This window comes from Eublepharis macularius, chromosome 2 (genome assembly GCF_028583425.1).
Source record: "Eublepharis macularius isolate TG4126 chromosome 2, MPM_Emac_v1.0, whole genome shotgun sequence".
Taxonomy (NCBI): Eukaryota; Metazoa; Chordata; class Lepidosauria; order Squamata; family Eublepharidae; genus Eublepharis; species Eublepharis macularius.
The window spans coordinates 193247104-193268548 of record NC_072791.1 but is presented as its reverse complement, the minus strand read 5'-3'; the positions used below and the strand labels follow the sequence as shown (position 1 = coordinate 193268548).

At 45.1% G+C, this 21445-nt stretch overlaps 1 protein-coding gene across 1 annotated transcript in view; it reads left to right on the top strand.

Annotated features, from left to right (window-relative positions):
• The first annotated feature begins 11844 nt into the window (after positions 1–11844).
• The window catches only part of KCNH7 (potassium voltage-gated channel subfamily H member 7), a 413623-nt gene continuing 404022 nt past the window's right edge, over positions 11845–21445 (top strand). The window contains exons 1-2 of the mRNA XM_054971836.1: positions 11845–11920; positions 14826–15056. Coding sequence (XP_054827811.1) covers positions 11845–11920; positions 14826–15056 — 307 coding nt within the window. The remainder of the gene's footprint in view (positions 11921–14825; positions 15057–21445) is intronic.

Here is a 21445-nt window from a genome sequence, read left to right as displayed (position 1 = left end):
GAGGACTTAGCAGCAGAAGGGCACGCCTGTCAGTGGTTTCCATATATGCAAATTCTGAAGAGATTCAAACTAGACAAGAGTCATTATGACTATGAGAAATCTAAAACTGAACTGGAAATAGCCCTTTGTACAAATGATGAACATGTTATTTCTAAAACGTATAAACTTGTTGAGGTTTGAGACGGAAGAAGAGCAAGTAAAAGAATATATGATTAAATGGGCGAAAAATTGTGGACATGATATATTAATGGAGCAATGGGAATATATGTGGACAAGAAGGCTGAAATTTACATTAAGCTCCAATATTAAAGAAAATTTTTACAAAATGATGTATCATTGGTATATGACTCCTGAAAAATTGGCTAGAATGTATAAGGGGGTGTCAAATGTATGTTGGAAATGTGCCAAACAAGAAGGAACATTTTTTCATATGTGGTGGACATGTAAGAAAGCAAAGAGTTTTGGGTTGCAGATACAATCATAGATTCAGAAGATTTTGAAGATTAAACTACAGCTGAAACCAGAGACTTTTCTGTTGGGAATAACGAACAGCCAGTTGGAAAAAAGCTTTAGAACACTGTTTTTATACTTTATTACAGCGGCAAGAGTACTTTATGCACAAAAGTGGAAAACTACAACATTGCCTACAGTGGAGGAATGGTTGACAAAAGTTTTGGAGTTTGTGTCAATGGCAAAACTTACTGCATTGATTAGAGAAAAGACATTAGTTAACTTCTTGACTGAATGGAAACTGTTAATAGACTTTTTGCATGAAATGGATAACAAGAATTTGATGACATTTTGCATTTATGGATTAAGAAACATGAACAATAGAAAAAAGAGGGATTTTGTGACTAACCTAGAATAAGTGCGACTCTAGAAATGATACATACTTGTTGCGGAGAAAATTGGAACTCAACCTGTAATGTAATCTTGGGGGGGGGGGTTGTTCTCTTTTTCCTTTTCCTTTTAATTACATAGATATATGTATTGTTAGTGTGTCATGTTTAGAATTGTGTGTTTTTTCTTATTCTTTATGTTTATTGTGTTATGGTGTATAGTTTATAGTTTAAATAAAGAAAAATTTTAAAACATAATTTTAAACCATAAAACATAGATTGTATAGTCCATAATTCTCCCATTTCAGGAATGTGTAGAATTATTCTTTTATTTGTGATAGTTCTGTAGTTTGATGTAGAGGTTAAGAAGAGTGGCAAGACTCTAAGCTGGAGAACAGAGTTTGATTCCCCACTCCTCCGCTTGAAGCCAGTTGGGTGACTTTGGGCCAGTCACAGCTTCTTGGAGCTCTCTCAGTCGCATCCACTTCACAGGGTGATTGTCTGAGATAGTAATAACACACTTTGCAAACTGCTCTGCGTGGGTGTTAGGTTGTCCTGAAGGGTGGTATATAAATTGAATGCTATTACTATTATTATTATTACTATTGTTACTACTACTATTATTATTAAAAAGTTTTTCTCTCTAAATTGGGGAAAGCAATGGCAAACCACACCATAACAAAAAGTCTGCTAAGAAAATGTTATGATGCAACACTGCCCCCCCCATGGGTTAGTAATGACTCGGTGCTTGCGTGGGGTGCTTGCACCTTTACCTACTCTCTAAGTACTATAATCATTGGCCAGAAGATGTAGTGATGGCTATGAGCATTGATGGCTTTAAAGGGGGATTCAATAGATGTATGAAGAATAGAGCATCAGTGGCTATTAGCCTCAGTGACTAAAGAGAACCTCTGTTTCTAGAGGAAGTAGTAAACCTCTGAATGCCAGTACTAAGAAACAACTAAGTGAAAAACTAAGCAGGGTTACTCCTATATAAGCCCATTGGTTTCAATGGGCTTTGACTGGAATAACTCTTCTTAGGATTTGGTTTCATGGGAAGGCCTTGGTTTCCAAGCCCAGAGCAGCCCAGAGCACTGTATGAACCAGGATGCAGGACTAGATGACCCCTGGTCTGATCCAGCTGGGCTGCTCTTATGTTCTCTCTCTCTCCAGAGTTGTGGTTCATACTTGTGTCTGATTAATCAGCTTGGAATCTTAACTACATTTCCTGTATAGTACGACATGAGACTATCCCTAACATGCGCATTTCATTGTCAAACAGAATCTTTTGAATGTTTTCTTTGTCAAGCCGACTCTTTGGAAGTATAAAGGAAACAAGATTTGACAGGATGTACAATAACAATCTCTAATCCCTGCTCAATACTCCTGGGGAAGCTTCCTCTAGCTGGCCTGCCACACAGTATTACCTTTTATTTTCCACTCTCAGAGCCTGAATGAACAAAAGTAAGTAAAGTAATTATAGTCTTCCCATTCATAATTAATCTTTTGTGGCATTAAGCTAGAATGCCACAGCCAAAATTGCATGTCAAATGTGTTCCATAATGCGACAAAAGCAAGCAAGGGAAATGAAGGCAGAACCTTAGCATCACGAGCATTTCTGGAACAGAGATAATTCCTCAATTCAGAGTGCTGTAATGCTGAATGTTCTACCACAACCCAGTAGCTTGACTCCCTTTCCCTTTTTCCCTTACTGAACACAGCAAGCCTCCGTGTGCCTAGCCAATTTCCAAGCTGCCCTAAATGTATCCTGCAAGACTCCTAGAATTCTTATGACATATGGTCTGGACACATGCGCAGACCGACAGGCATCTCTACTGTAAGACTGTACTTCTTGATCTACAAAGGGGAACTGGAGAGCAACTCTGCTTTGAGGAACAAGAAGTGCAATCTCATGTACAACTTCATTATGTGTAAATGCGCATAAATGGTAAATTCACAGTACTGTTTTTGCATGCTTGCTATCCAGCCATCTTACAGCAGAGGTGCCCGTGTCTCTGCATCATAGGAAGGATCCAGTATACATGGGGATCACTGGGCGAGCACAATCAGATGCAGCAATCTTTTCTTAGTCTGCGATCTCGATTCAAGTAAAATGTGTATGTGTTCGGACCATGCATCATAACAAAAGAAAGTAACAAAGAATGAATGCAATCATGGAAACAAACAGTAGATCATTCTGATTTCCTAACTGCGCTCTTCATCGTAGAGTGGATGGGAGGTTTGATAGAGCAATTTTGCAATGTTGCAAGAGGTGTGACTTGTGGTGTTGTTTTTAATGAAATATCCAGGGTCACATCATTGCTTGCCGTGAAACTTACTGGCTGACTTTGGGGCAGCCTCTCAACAAGACCTGCTTCACAGGACTGTTATGATGGAGGGGAGAACCATGCAATTTGCCCTAAGCTCCTTGGAAGGAAAGATAACTATATGATGATGGCTATGATGGCTATGATAACACATGAAAAGCAAGATCAGGGACCAACAGCACTTTAAAAATCAGCTAGATTTCCAAGGTAGGAGTCAAAGCTTCCTTAATCAGATATAGGACCCAGATATTAAAATCATGTGCTTCTCCAATACAATCCATTGTCACAACTAACATGTATGTATGGATAGCACATCCCAGTATATAATATAATATAATATAATATAATATAATATAATATAATATAATATAATATAATATAATATAATATAATATAATATAATATAATATAATATAATATAATATAATATAATATTTAAAGTTTCCAGAAAGGGTGGAGGAACTGCAGAACATTGTCTGCTCAAAGATTATAAATCACTAGGGGAGGGGGGACTTCTTAGAGCACCTCTAATCTCTCTCTAAGGCATCATCCAAATCAAACTTCCTTCCACGGTAACACCCGGATGGAGTAGCAAATTGAGATGCTGCGCAGGTTACTTTTCCATGCGTTTGCAAGCAGAAAGCTGTCCTCGGCTGCCAAAGCGGAGATAACAAGTAACAAAAGCAACATCTGAGAGAGGCCGTGGGGAGTAAGAAAACAACTCGCGGGGATTGCCAAACACCAGGTGGAAGGCAGAGGCGGCTGGCTCGGTGCTTAGTATTGCCATTACCGGCTCAGCGCCTTTCGCTTCCCAGGAGCGTAACTGGATAGGGAGCTCCGCTGCGCGCAAGTCCTAAATGGCTCGGGGCGGCGAGGGTAACTCCGCTCCTGCCGAACCGAGCTTCCCTGTTCCTTCAGGAAACCGGAATCAGAGCCAGCAAACAAAAGCCATCTCCCCGGGGATTCCTCTCCTCCGCCTTAGTTTCTGGCTCGCAAGCGGGGAAGAGCTGTGATTTGGCCAGGCGCGAAGAGGCAGTCGATCAGAGACCCCCGGCCTGGTGTCGGTCGGGAATGCTGCCGCGGGGGCGGGTTTCCATGTGGTTCAGCACCACGGACAGCTCCCAGCGGCTTCTCCCAGGCGTTCCTACCGCAGCGCTTTTCGGCTACAAGAGGAAGCGCGTTGAGATACATCCCTGCCTTCGCTGTAGCCTGCCCCTTTCTCCCCAGCCGCGAACCGAGGCGGCTCGCATCGTTCATTTTACCCTCACAGCAACCCTGAGAGGTAGGCTAGGCCGAGAGTTTGTGATTGGGCCGTGGTCATCCAGAGACCTTCCATGGCGAGTGGGGATTTGAGCCCAAGCCTCCCAGATCCTAGGCCACTCTCCAACCGCTATAACATACCATTTCTTCAAGATGGGTAGCCCTGTTAGTCTTCACACTAGACATCTTACACAAGGACACTCAAGTGAAGGGAGACGCAATACAAGGACGCTCAAGTGAAGGGAGACGCAATATTACCCGGGAAGTGTAGTTTAAAAATACAGAGCCTAAGGCGCTGTCCATTTCACCGCTCTGCACTAGGGTTTGTTAATTTCGTCAGTGCCGTGGGGAGGCTACTCTGTCTGTAGCAGTAGAAAAGAGCAAGAGTCCAGTAGCACCTATAGACTGACAAAATTTGTGGTAGGGTATGAACTTTCGAGAGTCACAGCTCTATCTGAGGAAGTGAGCTGAGACTCAGAAAAGCTGATACCCTACCACAAATACCGTTTCTTCAGAGTCATAATCAGGGAGAGAGGACCGTTTCCCCCATTCTATCTATTCCTTGCATAGGGCTGGGGGTTTGCCAATCCGAATTAGGGATGGTGAATAATTTTTCCGTCTTTTAACAATCTGCCAATAGTGATTCAGGCTTTGAGTCCCCTGACACGAGGTAATGCTTTTGGTGGCAGGCGACCATTAATTTTAAAGATGTAATACGTCCCCGACTGAGCAGTTGTTTAACTTATTGTAGGCCGCTTAGCTATTTTAATATAAAGGAGGCCTATAAATTAATAAACAAATAAATACGTGCCCTATAGAGAGGGTTAACCCTAACGTTAGATTAACCCTTCAATCCTATGCAAGCTTGCCTGGAAGGAAATCTCATTGGAATCCGCGGGATCTACTTTCGAGTAAACATGCGTAAAATGGTCTGTTGAAATTTACTTGGAGCGCTAAAGTGTCGTGGTTTGCGTGCAGAGTTCTGCAACTCCAAGAGGCAGAGAAAGAGCGTGCACGGTGCTGCACCACCCACGGTTTGTGTGTCTGTGATATGAACTGCAGGATTTGAGTCCAGCGTCACCGAACGGAGACCAACCAGATTTCCAAGGTGCAAGCTTTCGAGACCCAGAGCTCTCTTCTTCAGACACAAACAAGCGTGCCTTCTGTCCTTGTGTTCTGGACAATAGTCCTCTTGGGCTCGGTCTTTTGAGAAATCTCCTTTCCCGAAAAGTTTGGAGCGATATACAGGAAAACCAGGGCGCGCTCGTGCTTTCAAGAGGAACTGCGGCTAGTGTTTGGCCGTCAGAAGAAAATGCTCTCGTCATAGGAGGGATTCCCTCCCAGCCAGCCAGCCAGCCAGCCAGCCTTCCCGCTGTACCGCTCCCTCCTTCTCCGCTCGATCTCTGCTGCTCCTACGCCTCCTGCTCCCTCCCTTTACTGGGTAATCGTGCAGCGACCACGAAGCTCTCCAAGAAGCCGCTCGCTCTGGAACTGCCACGTTTTGTGGTCATAAATAATCCCATCGTCTAACGGGAACAGGAGGCGGCTGCACCATTTCGGTCACTTTCTGAAAGCTGCTCGGCAGGAGAGAATGGCAGGTGTGTCGCAGTGCCGTCCTAAGCAGAATTAGCCCTTTGACTTCAAAGGATTTTAGAAGCGTGGAACTTTGTTTATAGGATGGCGGCGTTAGCCTGTGGCTGCAAAAATACACAGGGCCCTTGTGGCCCCTAAGTATGCAATTCTAAGCAGGTCTACTTGAAAGTAAGTCTCACATTATTCAGTAGGGCAAAAGCTCAGGAAGGTGCCCTTAAGACTCTCTCTTTAAAAGCCAACAATATCTTTATTGCAGCATCCGCTTCCACTCTCCCATTTCTCCAGATATGTCCACGCTATAGGTATATCCAAGGTACAGAAATCTTTTTTTTAATCAGCAAGGTCAAGGAACCATGCAGAAAGTAAAGAGAAACTGAATGATGTTTCGTTCAAATATTAATCAAGAAAATGCAGAAATCAATCACTAGCAGGGGTCATTTCGTAGAAAAAGAGATGGAGGAACTCATTAGCATAATTCATTATCATAACTCATTAGCATATGTCACGCCCCTTGCCATCACCAGAAGTGTGTCATTAGCATGACTGATTTGCATATGCCACACCCCCGACATCACCTATCCTGGCTGCTTTGGACCCAATCCTGGCCATTCAGGGCCAAAATTGGGCCCAAAATGGCAAAAAGGGGCTGAAAATGGCCGAAAAGGGGCCCAAAGTGGTCAAGATCGGGCCGCTGCTGAGTGGGACAGTGATCCACCACCCGTCAGAGGCCTGATCCGGGCAGGGCCACCTGACATGTGACCTCTTTGGGGAACTGCTGGAACTTCGTTCCTGAGCATTCCCCCTGGAAATGAGCCCTGATTACTAGTTAAGCTACTTAATATCTTTACTAAGGAGCTACTCTCAGTTTTTGCCAAGATAATTAACACTCATATCTTGAGTAAGAAAGTCCAAGTCTTTGTTCAAGCCAGGGTGCAAGTAATGCAGAAGGAGAAAATCCCCCTCCCAACCCTTCTCTTCCTTCTCCCTTCTTGCCATTCTTTTGTAGCCCCTAACTGACTTCTAATCTGCATAATCCCTCCAGCCTTCTAAGCTCCTTGTCCTCTTAGGCAACAAAAAAATCACTCAGAGTAATGGGGCCACTGTCTAGAAAAGGAAGGTCCCCCTGGGATCTTATTTATTTATTTATTTATTTATTTATATATTTATTTATTCTCAAAGTCCATCACAGAAAGTCTTGGTGCTAAAGAAATCTCACACCTGTGAGCAACATTGTCCAATGCGGGAAGCTCCAAGGTTTGGTTTGTGCCTCTGCCTCCCAAAGCTGCTGCTCTTCCACAGCCAGAAACTCACTAGTGACCCTTCTGCAAGCCAAGCATCTCTCAGCCAAAAAGTCTCGCCTGTAATTTGGCGGTGTGTGCAGGTGTGAAAGAGAACATCACTTGTGTGGACTGAGAAGAAATGTGAGGAAGAAGTTTCCCATATCCCCAAATGAAAATCATGATGGGAAAGCTCCACTAGTTCTGGTTGGTCCATGAATGTACTGGGATTTCTGACAGTTCTTTGGAACTTTGATCACTGTTTCTCTCTCCAAACCCTAACCACCTACTCAGGATTGTCTCGTTGATGTGTATGTGTTATGTGCCATCAAATCACTTCCAATTTATGGTGACCCTATAAATCAGAGACCACCAAAATGACCTATAATTAACAGCCTTGCTGAGATCTGGCATACTGGAAGCTGTGGCTTCCTTTATTGAGTCAAGCCATCTCATTTGGGTCTTCCTCTAGTCCTACTGTCTTCCACCTTTCCTAGTGTTCTCACTGAATAGTCTTCTAATTAACATTCCTAGGTCAGGATTAGGATTGGGAAAAGACAGATTTAAGTCCCTGCTAAGTTGTGAAACTCATTGGGTGACTTTGGACCAGTCTGCCTGTCTGTCTGCGTCAGTCTAACCCACCTCTCAGGATTGCTGAGAGGCCAGAATGGAAGAAGAGAGATCCGGGTTTGCCACTCTGAGCTCATTGTACATGGGGTGGGATAACGGCGAGACGATTTCTCTATAGAGAGAAGATCCCACACCGCTGAGAACACCGCCTGATTGTGTGGGACCCTTAAACACCGGCACTCTTCCCTTTCTGCTTAAGGACGCTTATGAATGCATCCTAGTTTCCACAGCTGCCTTTCTTCGGGCTGGGTCATCGTCCTCCGAGTCCATATCCCCCCATGCACATTTCTGCAGTCTGCTCAGTAGACGGGAAGGTAGCCAGCACCATCCTGGGGCTCCTTGAATTTCTCCCCTCTGCTCATCAGCCTTGTTTGCAGAGAGCCTTCTTCATCTCTTACAAAGTGCAGCCGTAAAAGTGCCTCCGTGCTAAGAAAGGCAGCAGTGTGCGTCTTTGGGGAACTCACACATCTTCTATTTTTATCCCACCTTTCCTCCAAGGAGCTTGGGGGTTCTTCTTTTCCTCCTTTTATCCTCACAGTGACTGCGAGTTAAATGAGGCTGAGAGAGACTGATTAACCCAAGGTTACCTAGAAGAGCTTCATGGCTGATTTGAACATTTGTAGTGGTTAGAGTGCCTAGGATGACACTCTAACCACTATACAGAGACAGGGGTGTCACCTACCACTTCTTTAGTCCATTGTGTGGCCCAGCAAGAAATGAATGCAGCCACCAACATGGCTTGGGGTTTTCTACGGTGCCAAATCAACATATCAAAGACTTTTTCCACTGCCCATTCCCATAATACCATGCCTCAGAGGCAACCAACAGGGCACAGATCAAGCAAGGTTTGCTACTGAAATATTCTATCATATAGATTTATTTTATTTACTTCATTTATCCCTCACCTTTTCCTCCAATGGGTTGCCAAAGCAGCTTACATTGTTCTCCTGTCCTCTGGTCTATCCTCACAACAACCCTGCGAGGTAGGTTAGGCTTCTTAGAGGGGCTGTTCAAATGTCATAAAATTGACATGTTTGTGGCACAAAATTAGCCTCTGTTCACCAGAAGACTGGCCATGATTCCAACAGCACAATCCTTATGCAGGGCTAACTCCAGTCTGCACCCCGTAAAGTCCATGGATTTAGACTGAAATAATTCTGCGTAGGATTTCCCTAAAATTCTTTTATGGCATTTCCCCTAAATCAACCATATAACACACCTTTCCTGATCCATCCTCTCATTAGGAACTGATGCATGATGCTAAGCTGCCTTATGCTGAGTCGTCTTGTCTGCCCGGACTGGCAGCTGCTCTCTGGGGCTTCAGGTCTTTCAGATCACCCACAAGCAGATCCTGGGGACTGAACCAGGGACCTTCTGCATGCAAAGCAGATGCTTTGCCACTGAGCCACAGTCCCTCCCCAATAGTGTGCAGTGCAGACCAGAACTCATAAATGTAACTCTCCTCACCCACTCAGCCACCAGCCTGGGTGTCATCCTCATTATCGAGCTATCTTCTGCTACTGAGCGTTTCCTCCAATTGCCAGCTACTAATTACATAAAAGCTAATGACTGGGTGGGTTGCAAGATGGCTTGGTAAGATTTGATAAAACGAGATCAGTGGCATTTTTTTTTGCCTCCTAATTTAGTGTGCAGTTCACAAGATACCGTAGTGTGAATTTGTCTGATAGATGGTGTCTTTCTTTACCCTTCTGTCTGCCGGCTTATGTACGCAATACAATTTTCTTTTTGGTTTATCAAAAAGTTAGGTTCTACCTGGGAGGCAACTGAGATGAAATAAGGGGAAATTGAAACCATGGGGGCAACTTTATCTGAATATAATATGATGAGAAATGATGAGAAATGGAAAGGCTGAAGTCCCTTTGAAATCATCAGGGCTTGCTTCCAAGTAAATATGGAAATGATCAGACTACAGAAGTTATTTCTGGCTACAGAAGCTAAGTACCAGCAAGCCTCTCTTAGGAGTTAAGAAGTTAAAAGTCCAGCAGCACCTTTAAGACTAACCAACTTTATTGAGAAATAAGCTTTCGAGAACCACAGCTCTCTTCCTCAGATGCATGCTTCTGAGCTGGACTTTTTACTGGACTTTTTACTATTTTGCAACTACAGACTAACATGGCTAACTCCTCTGGATTTAGGAGTTAAGGATGCACAGCATATGTCTCAAGACTCTACGGTTGGGGAATGACACTCCACACATGCTGTAAAGGCATGTGCAGAGGCTGAGAGGGGCCTGGGCTGCTTCCATTTTTTCAAACCTCCCCCCCCCACACACACACACACACTATTGCTGCTGCCAGGCCTTGTGTGCCTCCATCTGCCAATGGAGGAGCAGGTAGGCTTTGTTTGGGGAAAGATTTAAAACCCCCATGCATTAAAAAAAAACTATTTTCAGATTTTTCTGCAAACCTGGGGGACCCCCCAAGTTTGCATAACTGTTCTCCATCGGTGTGGTCCTGATCTACAGATTTATGTATTGACAGATAGGGCCACACTTGGCTATTAAAATATATGATAATGATATTAATTCATAGCGCACCACAGGCAGCGTCGCTTGATTATGGGACACTAGTTTAAAGTTGTATGACGAATGCCCTCTTCTTTCAATCCTGTCAGTGTATCTCTGTGACAGTATGTATAACTTCATTTGAAGATAACATCAAAAGTCTAAATTTGAGTTCCTCCATAAATGTGAAGCCCCAACCAAATGTCCCTCCTGTGCCCCTCCAATGACAGGCCATGCTCTAAAGCGTTATATTTGGGGAACTGTACATGCCCTTTACTGAATTCTGCATCAGTTTGGAGCTGCATACCAATCTCACCAGTGCATATCCCGAGGTACTACTTTTGGAGAACGGCACTCTGCACATGCTCTTTACTGCATCAGGTACCATTTTGGAGCTAAGCTCCAGTTAGCCCTGTACAGGACCTTGCCTAAGAGGGATGGCACGTTGGACATGCTCTCTGCATTTCCTCATGCACCTTTTGGGAGCAACACACCCATTAGCTCAGACAGACCCCTGCCAACAGAATAGCACTCTGCACATGCCTCGAGGCACCAGATGCACATCTTTACTTTGCACAAGTTTTCTTTATTGCATTATGCACCATTTCGAAGCTATACACGCACTACCCCTCGCCAGCGCAAAGGCACTCTGCACATGCCCCGAGGGGCATGTTTCGGGAATCTCTGTGCAAGCTCTTTGGGTTCCATCACGCCCCCTTTCGGAACCGCGCCCCTATTCGCTCTTGCCAGGAGAAGCGCGCTCTGCACATGCCCGGAGGCTCCTCCCCGTCCCGAAGCTCACTTCGCGGGGTTGAGGCGAGGCTCCGCGGCGCCCAGCCCAGCCCCTCCGCCAGTGCCTCGCCGCCCCGGCGCCGTCGGGGGCTGTGGCTGCGCGCAGCGCGGGGTCGCAGGGCCGGGGCGAGATTTATTGGCTGCTCGGGCTGGAGCACGCTCGAGTAATCTGAGCCGCCGCCGCGAAGCGCTCGGGAGCCGGCACAGGCGGGGCGGGCGGGGACGTCACTCCCTGCCGGCCGCCTTCGCCCGCCTTCCTCCGCCCCGCAGTCGCCTGGGGAGCCGGGGCGAGGGCCGGGGCTTCGGGAGAGCAGCGCGCCGATCCCTGTCGCCGCCTCCCCGCCCGGCCCCTCCTTCCTGCCTGCCCTCCATCCCGGCCAGAGCGGGTCAGGTTCCCCCGGAGGCGAGACCCGGGCATGGAGCGCACTCGGGCGAGGCGGGCGGCGGCGGCGGCGGCGGCAGCCCGGGAGCGGCGCTGAGGCGAGGCGAGGAGGGGAGCGCGGGCGGGCGGCGATGAGCGCCGGCGAAGGGTAGTGCGAGGAGGCAGCCAGCCCACCAGCCAGCCGGAGCCCGAGGAGGCAGCGCGCCCGGCCAGCCCCACCATGCCTGTGCGCAGAGGCCATGTGGCTCCGCAGAACACCTTCCTGGGCACCATCATCCGCAAATTCGAAGGGCAAAGTAAGTTGCCGCGCCCGCCGCCCGCGCCCCTGTGCCACCTGCGGGCCACTCCGCGCCCCCTTCCCGCCGCCGGGGCGCCAAGGCACCGGCGCTCGGCTCGCTCGCTCGCTCCGGCGGGCAGCGGAACTCCAGCTCCCCGGCCCGGGGGTGGGAGCTGCGCTCGGTGAGGCGGAACACACACGAGGCTTATGCAATCTCGCAGCCTGCCGGAGAAGTGTTGGCTCGGTCGGGGGGGGGGGGCGGGATCCGAAGGACCTCTTGTGTCCCGGGCAGTGAAAGCGACTTGCCTCCCTTCTTACTTTGCCCTTAAACTTTACCATCCATCCATCCGTCCATCCATCCACACCTTGTTTCACATTATTCTCAGGTAGGTAGCCCTTTTCGTCTGCAGTAGTACAGCAGGACTCAAGTCCAGGGGCATCTTAGAGACCAACCAGATTTTCAGGGCATCCGCTTTTGAGAGTATCTGAAGTTGAGAGCTTCACCTCTTGAAAGCTTAGACCCTGAAAATTGTGTTGGTCTCTAAGGTGCCCCTGGACTTGAGTCCTGCTGTTTCTCGGTTCGTTCACGGGAAGTTTCCAGCAGGCAAACTCCAAAGGTAATCCTAGATAGGGTGTTTTGCTTGGGGCTTGGCTCATCTGTACCGTTCCCCTTCGAATTCAGCAGCTGAGTTGAGTGGCCCTGGTGAGGTTGTCTTGCTTAATCTCTTGGGTGCAGTTACAAAAATGTTCCAAGATAACCCTTGACCTAGCCTGGCCCTTCTGCACATGCAAAATAGGCACATGCCCTTCCATAATCTTGCATGTGCCGTACGCTTAAAAAGCCCTGAGATTTGCATGCCTTGACTGCACATTTTTCTTCAAGGGTAGATGACATTTCTGTCAATGTGTGATCCATAAAAGCCAGCCCTTTTGGATGTAAGTAGCCTGTTAATGTCAGTGGGCTTATTTATCTCTGTAAGTGTTGTGCATAATGAGGCCATTGACTGGCACAAGCTGTGGTTGCAGCGAACGAACGCAGTTTGTACATAATCAGGCTCTCGGTCTGGGAGTAGCTGTAAATTGTGGACGTTCGGCATAATGAACGCGGCAGGGAGGGAAACCTAGAGATCGGGTAAAGGTTGCCTGTAGCTTTGCAGCTTTCTCATCCTGCTTGCCGGTGTAACATTTTGCTGTAACCATCCTGGGCTTCATTCACACCCACATCACTCATGTGACAGCTTTGGTTAAGCCAGGGAGGAAAGTTAGGTGGATCACTGAATCATGCCCTGCTCCATACATGCGGGAAAGGGACAATGCTCCAAAGTGACACTTGCCATTAAGAACAATAGTATCCACAACCAAGGGTATTGTAGGCAGAAGCCATTGGTGAGAGTTTTTAGAGATTTGCCAGGCTTGAGCACATTGGCGTGCTAGGACTGAATAAAGGTGACACTTTAATATTCTCTCTCCCACCCCTCCATGCTAATGAGCTAGACGCTGGCATCTGCACATGTGTATGATTAAGACTCAAGTTCTTTGGGAGCAGCGTTGATCACAGTGACATTGAAGATGCTGAAAATCAATCAAGTCAAGGAAACGAGCTTCATAGTCAGATGTTTGAGTTTGGGATGTACATGTTCTCTCCTGCTTTCTTTTTTCACAATGAAAACTTGTCATTTACACTCTGAAACACAAAGGTGCGCCATCGTGGCGGCGTTTTGATAGCCATCAAAGTGCAAAAAAGCAGCCCGAACATCATTGTGCAGGAGAAAACTGGGATTTGAATGATGATCCAAGTAGGAAGAGAGGAAAGAAGTACTCCTTAGGATACATGACCCCAAGTCAGATGACCTGCATCTGACTAAGAGAGCTGTGGTTCTCAAAAGCTTATGCTACAATAAAATGGGTTAGTCTTAAAGGTGCTACTAGACACTTTACTGTTTTATGACCACGTAATAATCTCTCTGTTAGGCCTACACTGCTGCTAGACAAGTTACAATCCCAGTTTATAAATGGAAACTGGCCTGGGTATTGGTGAGGAGCAAGAATTATCTCTAGGCTGTCCCACAGGGAAATTCTGTAAGCTCTTGGAAAGCCAGCATTGTGTAGTGGTTAGAACATTGTGCTGGGTTAGGAAAAATGTGGGATCATATCCCCATGCTTCTGTGTCACTCGCCGAGTAACCTTAGCCCAGTCACTCTGTCCCTCATCCTAATCGACCTCACAGGGTTGTTGTGAGGTTAAAATGGAAGAAGGAAGCACTGCATGTGCCACTTTGAACTCCTCAGAAGAAGGCCGGAGGAAAGGCAAAAAGCAGATAAACTGGAGAACCACTGACTCTTTCCAGGCCACTGCAAATGGTTAACATACACAACACGGGCTAGTAACTTTTGTGGAATTATTTCAGGGTTGAGTTAAAAGCTTATGTGAACTTCTCTATGACTTTGTCCAGCCTGCCCTACCTAACTGAGATCCACTCTTCCAGATCCTGTTTTGTGAGCTTGGATGACCATCGCAGTCAAAGTTCTGGTTGCAGAATGGTCCCCCAGCCAGCATATTTGTGTTTCACAGAGTGTAAATTTCAGAGTGTAGATCATCTCCTCACTCTGTTGGATATATCCAGCGGAGCAAAGCTACAGCTCCATTTCTAATCAGCAAAATGCTTTGCAAAGCAGCTTCTCGAACCTGACTAATTTTTCTCTCTCTCCAAAAGGCAGCTGTCATTGAGTTTTAATCTATCTCCTTTATATTAAAGTTTTATAAAGAGTCCTGTCTCACCGGAGTAGTATTATATATCTATTAAAGTTCACCACACCAAAGATATTCTAAAAATGCAGAAATTGCTTCTGTCCTGGCAAATGAGACTTTGTGAAATGTTGTACGAGGACTGACAAAATACATTATTTTTGTTTCCCTCCTTGCAGATAAAAAATTCATCATTGCTAACGCCAGAGTGCAGAACTGTGCTATCATCTACTGCAACGATGGGTTCTGTGAGATGACGGGCTTCTCCAGGCCGGATGTCATGCAAAAACCATGCACTTGTGACTTCCTTCATGGGCCGGAGACCAAAAGGCACCACGTTGCCCAAATTGCCCAGGCATTGCTGGGGTCAGAGGAGAGAAAAGTAGAAGTCACTTATTATCACAAAGATGGTAACGTACTTTCATTTTTTTTTTTTAACCATGCATTTGAGCTGCTTTTGGAACAGATTTTGAAAGTCAGTTTCTTTCAGTGCTAATGGGTCAGATGTTGTCTGCTAATGTTTTGCTTAGCTTAGTGGAATTATGTTTCTTCCCAAGTTTGTGAACAAGATTGTTAGCGTTAAGCAGCGCATTTATACTGAAGCAAAGATCCACTTGAATCAGACCAACTTTGTTTCAATTAAAACTATGGAGGGTTGGTGCAGCATTACCACAAGTAGTTTCTTCTGGTGATAGGTTCCAGAGTGGGCATTAATTTTGTACCTCCAATCTCCATTTCAGTATGTCGTTCATAACTCATACTTTGAATTACAGTCCTAAGGGATGGACCGTAGCTCATTTTGGCTTTTTAAAATTTCAGGTGTGTAAATTGATACATCTGCCATTCTGTGGAAGAACAAATGTTGGGCAATGGGATTTTAAATGTTTGTGACTCTGGGTGAAACCAAACGTCCATGTAGAATGTATAGCAATTGTTATTCTACCTGGTGTACACAGTAGTAGAGTTTCGTTCTTCCACCTAGTCACTTCTTATGAACTGTAATCAGATGAATCTGTGAAGCGTATCGCTAGTGTTCCCATTTTACAGATGGGAAAGTTGATGCTGAGAGGAAGGGCATGGCTGGCTTAAAGTTGTGCAGCAGCCACGATGCAACACTCAGTTAAATATATGGTATCCAGCAGGCTTAACTCTGTAGTAGACTGTGGCTGATGAGTCCAGGGCAGAGCTGATATTTAAATCTAGGTTCCTCCATTTCAGATTAATCAGCAGGGGCTTTCTTGCCCACCTGTACAGGTTTATACATGCAGATCATTGCAGAATTAAAATTAAAATATGGATGATTAATTAAAATAATACTGCCATATTACATAATCTGCGGCAGACAAGCCAACTGGCGGGTACGAAAGTCACCTTTTAAATAAGAAAGGGGGGGGGGAAATTAAGGGATCTCTTTGTATTCACTCTTGCAGATATGTGGAATGTGTTGCCTGAATTTAGAGACCTCAGTGGTTAAGCATGCTGATCTACTACATGGATTGTTGCGCATCCTGAGAAAAAGCATGTGGTTGAATTAAATGGGGCTGACTGAGTAAGATGCTCAGCTGTCAAAGTAGACCGCACTAGAATCTTGATGTGAAAGATTCAACTTTAAACAAACAGTCATGCTGAGCAATTGCTTTTGGGGAAGCATTAAAAAGAGCCTGTTTGTTTCAAGTTTTTTTTTAAAAAAAGTAGGATTAATGTCTGAAATGTAATTTACGTGGTTAGTCATAGAATACACTAAGAATAAGATAGTGTTATGCATTTATTGTTGAAACTTCAAGGATATTTAAAGAGGCCTGTGCGCTTCCATGCTACATCCTGATAAGGGAATGACAAAGCGAATTACTTCTGAAGGGTTAAACCTCGGTTTTTCTTTCCTGATTATTCAGCATAATAAGCCAGACTTTAAACACATCAGAATAACACAGAAGCATGTAATACTCTATTTTGGTTTGCACCATGTATATGTATTCAAAGAGGGAATGCAAACTAATCTCATATATTCAAATTGGGAGCTTTAATTAGCTTTGGAGATGTGCCAGGGAGCTGTTTACATTCATTTGAGACCGGCAACAATAGCAGGGAACCGTGCTTTAAAGTGACAGCGACAAGCTGGGTTCTTGGATTCTGCTGATGGCACTGGCAGAGTGACATTTGGGTGAGCCAGAGGAGGAGATGATTCTTGATGCTAGCAAGAGCAGACTGTGGCTCCAGTTTATTTAAAACACTCTGGATAAAATTGTTTGCTGAGAGTTCAAGAGGAAGTGTGTCCACTGATGCAAAACTGCTTTTGATTTGCTGTGTGCGCGCATGCACGTTTGACTCCTTGTTATATTACACTCTCATCTTCTCTTTCCACCAAAAACAGGCTGCCCATTTTTAATCCTCACATTAATTTAATTTATTTAGTATATATTTTTTAAAAAAATCTCATCCTTCCTCTAAGGAACTCAAGGCAATGTACATTATTATCTCGTCTCCCTTATGTCCTCACAGGAACCCTGTGAGTTGGTTGGGCTGAGAGTGTGCAGCTGGCCCAAGGTCACCTAGCGATCTTCATAGCAGGAGGGGGGATTCAAACCTGGGTCTCCCAGATCCTAGTCTGATTGCCTGAGATATTAGGCTGAGAGTTCAAGATTATCTACACAATAAACTGGATTGATCTCTCATTGCAGGGAACTGAAGTTCTTTGAGGAGCCCTAGGGAACTAATGAAGTATCCACAGCACATGACATTGCCTAGGATTCTTTGAGTGGAGGCATGATAGTTCATCAGATAGAACCCTAACATTGGATTGTAGTGCAGATATGGTCATAGTGGTGGCCCCAAGGCCGCTCAGTGATGTTTGCGGTTGAGCTGGGATTTTAGATCCCGTCTTTTTGGATTGGCCCAGTGCTCTCTCCACTGTACCTCACTGGTTCTTCTTATGCTAACTCGATGCTTCAAGGAATTATATGCCAAATGATGCTTTGGCCTTCTTGTACCGTTAGTGAACCATTGCTCTTTCCCCCCATGTCTTGAATTGATCGTCAGGTTTGCAAGAAAAGTGCCAAGCAATTGTGGGTGAAGGAGAAAACCTACCCTCGAGATGGACAGGACCAAAATGCTGATTTTTATTTTACTAAATTTATATTCCAGTGCAGACCGAAAGCAGCGTAGATCATTCTTCTCTCCTCCATTTTATCCTCACAACAACCCTGTGAGGTACTTTAGGCTGAGAGGGTGTGACTCGCCCGAGGTCCCCCAGTGAACAGCAAAGTCACCCATGGCCGAACAGCAAGTGAAACCTGGGTCTCCCAGATGTTAGTCTGACACTCTTACTGTTATACCACACTGACTCCATTGGTATAGGCGGTACACCATAGCAGGATTGAGAGTCCTAATGAAAGGAATAAATTGCAGAGGTCAGTTCATTCATATGCTGTATACCAAGACAGTTTGCAGTCTTATGGCCCCTCTTCTGATCCTGGCCACAGTGTGAATCCTTACCTTGACATGGTAGCATTTATTATCTGGTGGGCCATTGGGTCCAGGGCATGGCATGCTCCGGGCAATCTGCCCCACATATGGCTAAAATAAACTCTTCCAATGGCGTGGAGACAAATGCCCCAACAACATGGCGTTGCATCTGATGAAGAGACCTGTGGTTCTCAATGCTACAATAAAGGTGGTTAGTCTTAAAGGTGCTACTGGGCTCTTTACTATTTTGCAGCTACAGACCAACACAGCTAACTTCTCTGGATCTATAACTATATGGTGTGTCACTCCCCACCCCCAAAATAGCCTATCACATAATAGTCACTGCATATGAGTAATTTCAGACAGTGTCCTTGTGGTGCATATATGAGCAATCAGTGGAATGATACTTCATGCAGGGTGATACATCAACACAAATAGAGCTTTTCATCCAGAGGAAATGGTTGTCATATGCATACAAAGCTGAGCTGGGACACCCAGCAGCCGCGTTGCACTAGTCTTCCTATCTGGCTCTCAAGCACTCACACTCTGTGCTCTGATGTCAGCATATTGGACCACGGTCTGGAAGACCTAGAATCAGATCCCCTCTCTGCCATGATGCTTTGCCATGATGCTTGGTGGACGACCCTGAGCCGACCAGGACTGTTGTGAAGCTGAAGGGGAAGCAAGAACCAGATGTACACGGCTGAGCTCCTTGCAGGAAAAGCAGAATAGAAATTTACTTGATCAATGGATAATGTAGCCACCCTGTTTTCTTCAGATACTGTGCAAGCATGAATATTGTTTTTAAAAATGACACCATCTGTAAGATGGTAAGAGCCCTGTGGCACGGAGTGGTAAGCAGCAGTACTGCAGTACAAGCTCTGCTCATGGCCTGAGTTCGATCCTGGTGGGTTCAGGTAGCCGGCTCAAGGTTGACAGCCTTCCATCCTTCTGAGGTCGGTAAAAGGAGTACCCAGTTTCCTGGGGGTAAAGTGTAGAGGACTGGGGAAGGCAATGGCAAACCACCCCGTAAAAAGTCTGCCAAGAAAACGTCGTGATGCGACATCCCCCCATGGGTCAGTAATGACTCGGTGCTTGCTCAGGGGACTACCTTTACCTTTTTATCATCTGTTAACTAGCATGAAAGTGCAGCATGAAAACCATGTTTGGGACTGGTGTGCCAGCAGGAGCAGGGATGCTGGGTTAAGTCAGCAGGAATCCTGGGTTTATGATTTGTGTTTTATGTTCTTGGTGATTGATTGTAAAGGCCTTTAGCTACATACACTAAATACTAACAATCGATATAAATTCAGGTGACCACTGGTACAGTGGTACCTTAGCACAGTGTATTTTAAGTATTTGGTAAACTGGTTGTCCTTCAAATCGGTGAGAGGATGTTTCCCACAATTCTGTGTCCAATCAGAAATTTGGGAAGGGGGCGGTAAAATTACCCTCACCACTTGGCATGAGACCAAGGGGTAATTAGAAGACCATGGTCAGCTACCTCTTGGTTAGGTGTCAGCATTCGTTACTAGCACACGCAGCATTTATACAGCAGTCCTGAAGGTTCAAGATTCTTCTTATACCTTATCTTGTAATCCTTACAACAACCCTGCAAGGCAGGTGAATATTGTCATCCCCAGAATGCAAGTAGGGAGCTGAGGTTGAGAGAGAAAGGCAGAGAAAGAGAATGAAAAGTGTATCTAAGTCCACTTCACGTATTGGAGCCAGGGACTTCTTAATTTGTGTTTCAGTCTCTTGACTTTGCCATTATGCTGCATTAATGCTCATGTGCTTCATGCACATGTGCACATTTCGTTGCTTTTAATGGGGGCATTGTGACAAATATATTTCATCCTGACAGCCCTTGAATAAAGCCATTGATGTTAGTGTTTTTGACTTTTTCTGTGGATGTCCAGGCTTTGAGGAACTTAGGAGAGCGACTGGCAATTGCATTTCATAAAACTCCATCAAAGTTGTTAGAGCTTCCTTTTGGCCTTTAATTTTGCAGCCCTAAAGTGTCCTGGCATCCAGCCCTTTCCCCCCAAAGCTCCAGTATATTGGAATTTCAACACAGCAATTGATAGGTCAGCCCACCATTGATCATTGGCAGCGTTTTTAAAAACTTTGAAAAGTTACCAACATGAACATGTTCTCCACCTGTCGATTAACAGCTCCCAGATTTCTCTTTTTTCCTTCAGTGCTAAGAAAGCAGTTTTCACGAGACAACGGCTGATTCCGCACACGTTGAATAATGCACTTCCAATCCTCTTTAGAGCTCATTTGGAACTGAATTTTTCGAGAGTGAAACAAAAAATGCACTTCCAAATGATAGCTAAAGTGATCTGAAAGTGCATTATCCAATGTGTGCGGAATCAGCCAACATCCCCCCCAAAAGAGATTTTAATGAGAGCATTTAAAGATGACAACATTACTGACCCAGCAAGAAGTGATTGTTCCAATTAAAATGGCATACAATAACTCTTACAAAGCCCTTGAAATATTGTTCCTGAGAGTTATGCATCTACCCTGTGGAAAATGGCTACTCCCCCTTTAACTGCGTATAGATCATTCTTTCCCACACCTTTTTCTAATAGAGCTATTTGTCTGAAGTTTGAACCTTCCACGAGATATTCTGCAGTTGGTAATTGTAAAGTAACCCCTCAAAAGGCTGGGACATAATCAAAAGGAACAGAAAACTCCAGAAGATATCAGAATCTGAAATAAGGTATTCTTTTGAATGATTACACGCTGCTCAGAGGAACAACTGATACAAGTAAAGAATCAACATTCCCTTTGACTACAAGCATCCAGTTCCAGCTATGAAAAGGGGGAAGGGTTAAGTTACAGAAGTATATGAAAATAGTACGTCCAATTATGCATAAGCTGAATGTTTTCCAGAGATGCCCAGTGGGCATTAACAACTGTTTAAATTCATAGTAACTGGGTTGAGTGTTCTTCTCGTCTGCTTCATAACATCCTTTCTGCCGCTGGTTTATCTTTAGGATCTGATCTGATTAGGTATCTTTGGAGGTAAGATACTGTTTACACAGCATATCAATATTTTTGTTTTAATAAAGTTATTTGCCATGGAAATGTATGACAGCTCTTCCTCTTAGGACTCCATTTCACCATTTAAGTCATTAGGGCATAAATCATTCCTGACAGCTGTAAAGTATTGCTTGAGGTGATAAAGCTGTAAAGCTCTGACAGAAAAACTATAATTATGCCGGCACTGAGGATGAGTCGGTGTGTTCCATAGGAGAGGGTTGTACTTTGTCAATCCTTCTTCTGTGATGGGTGGGTTGTGGGATGATGTGCCTCAGTACAGACTTTC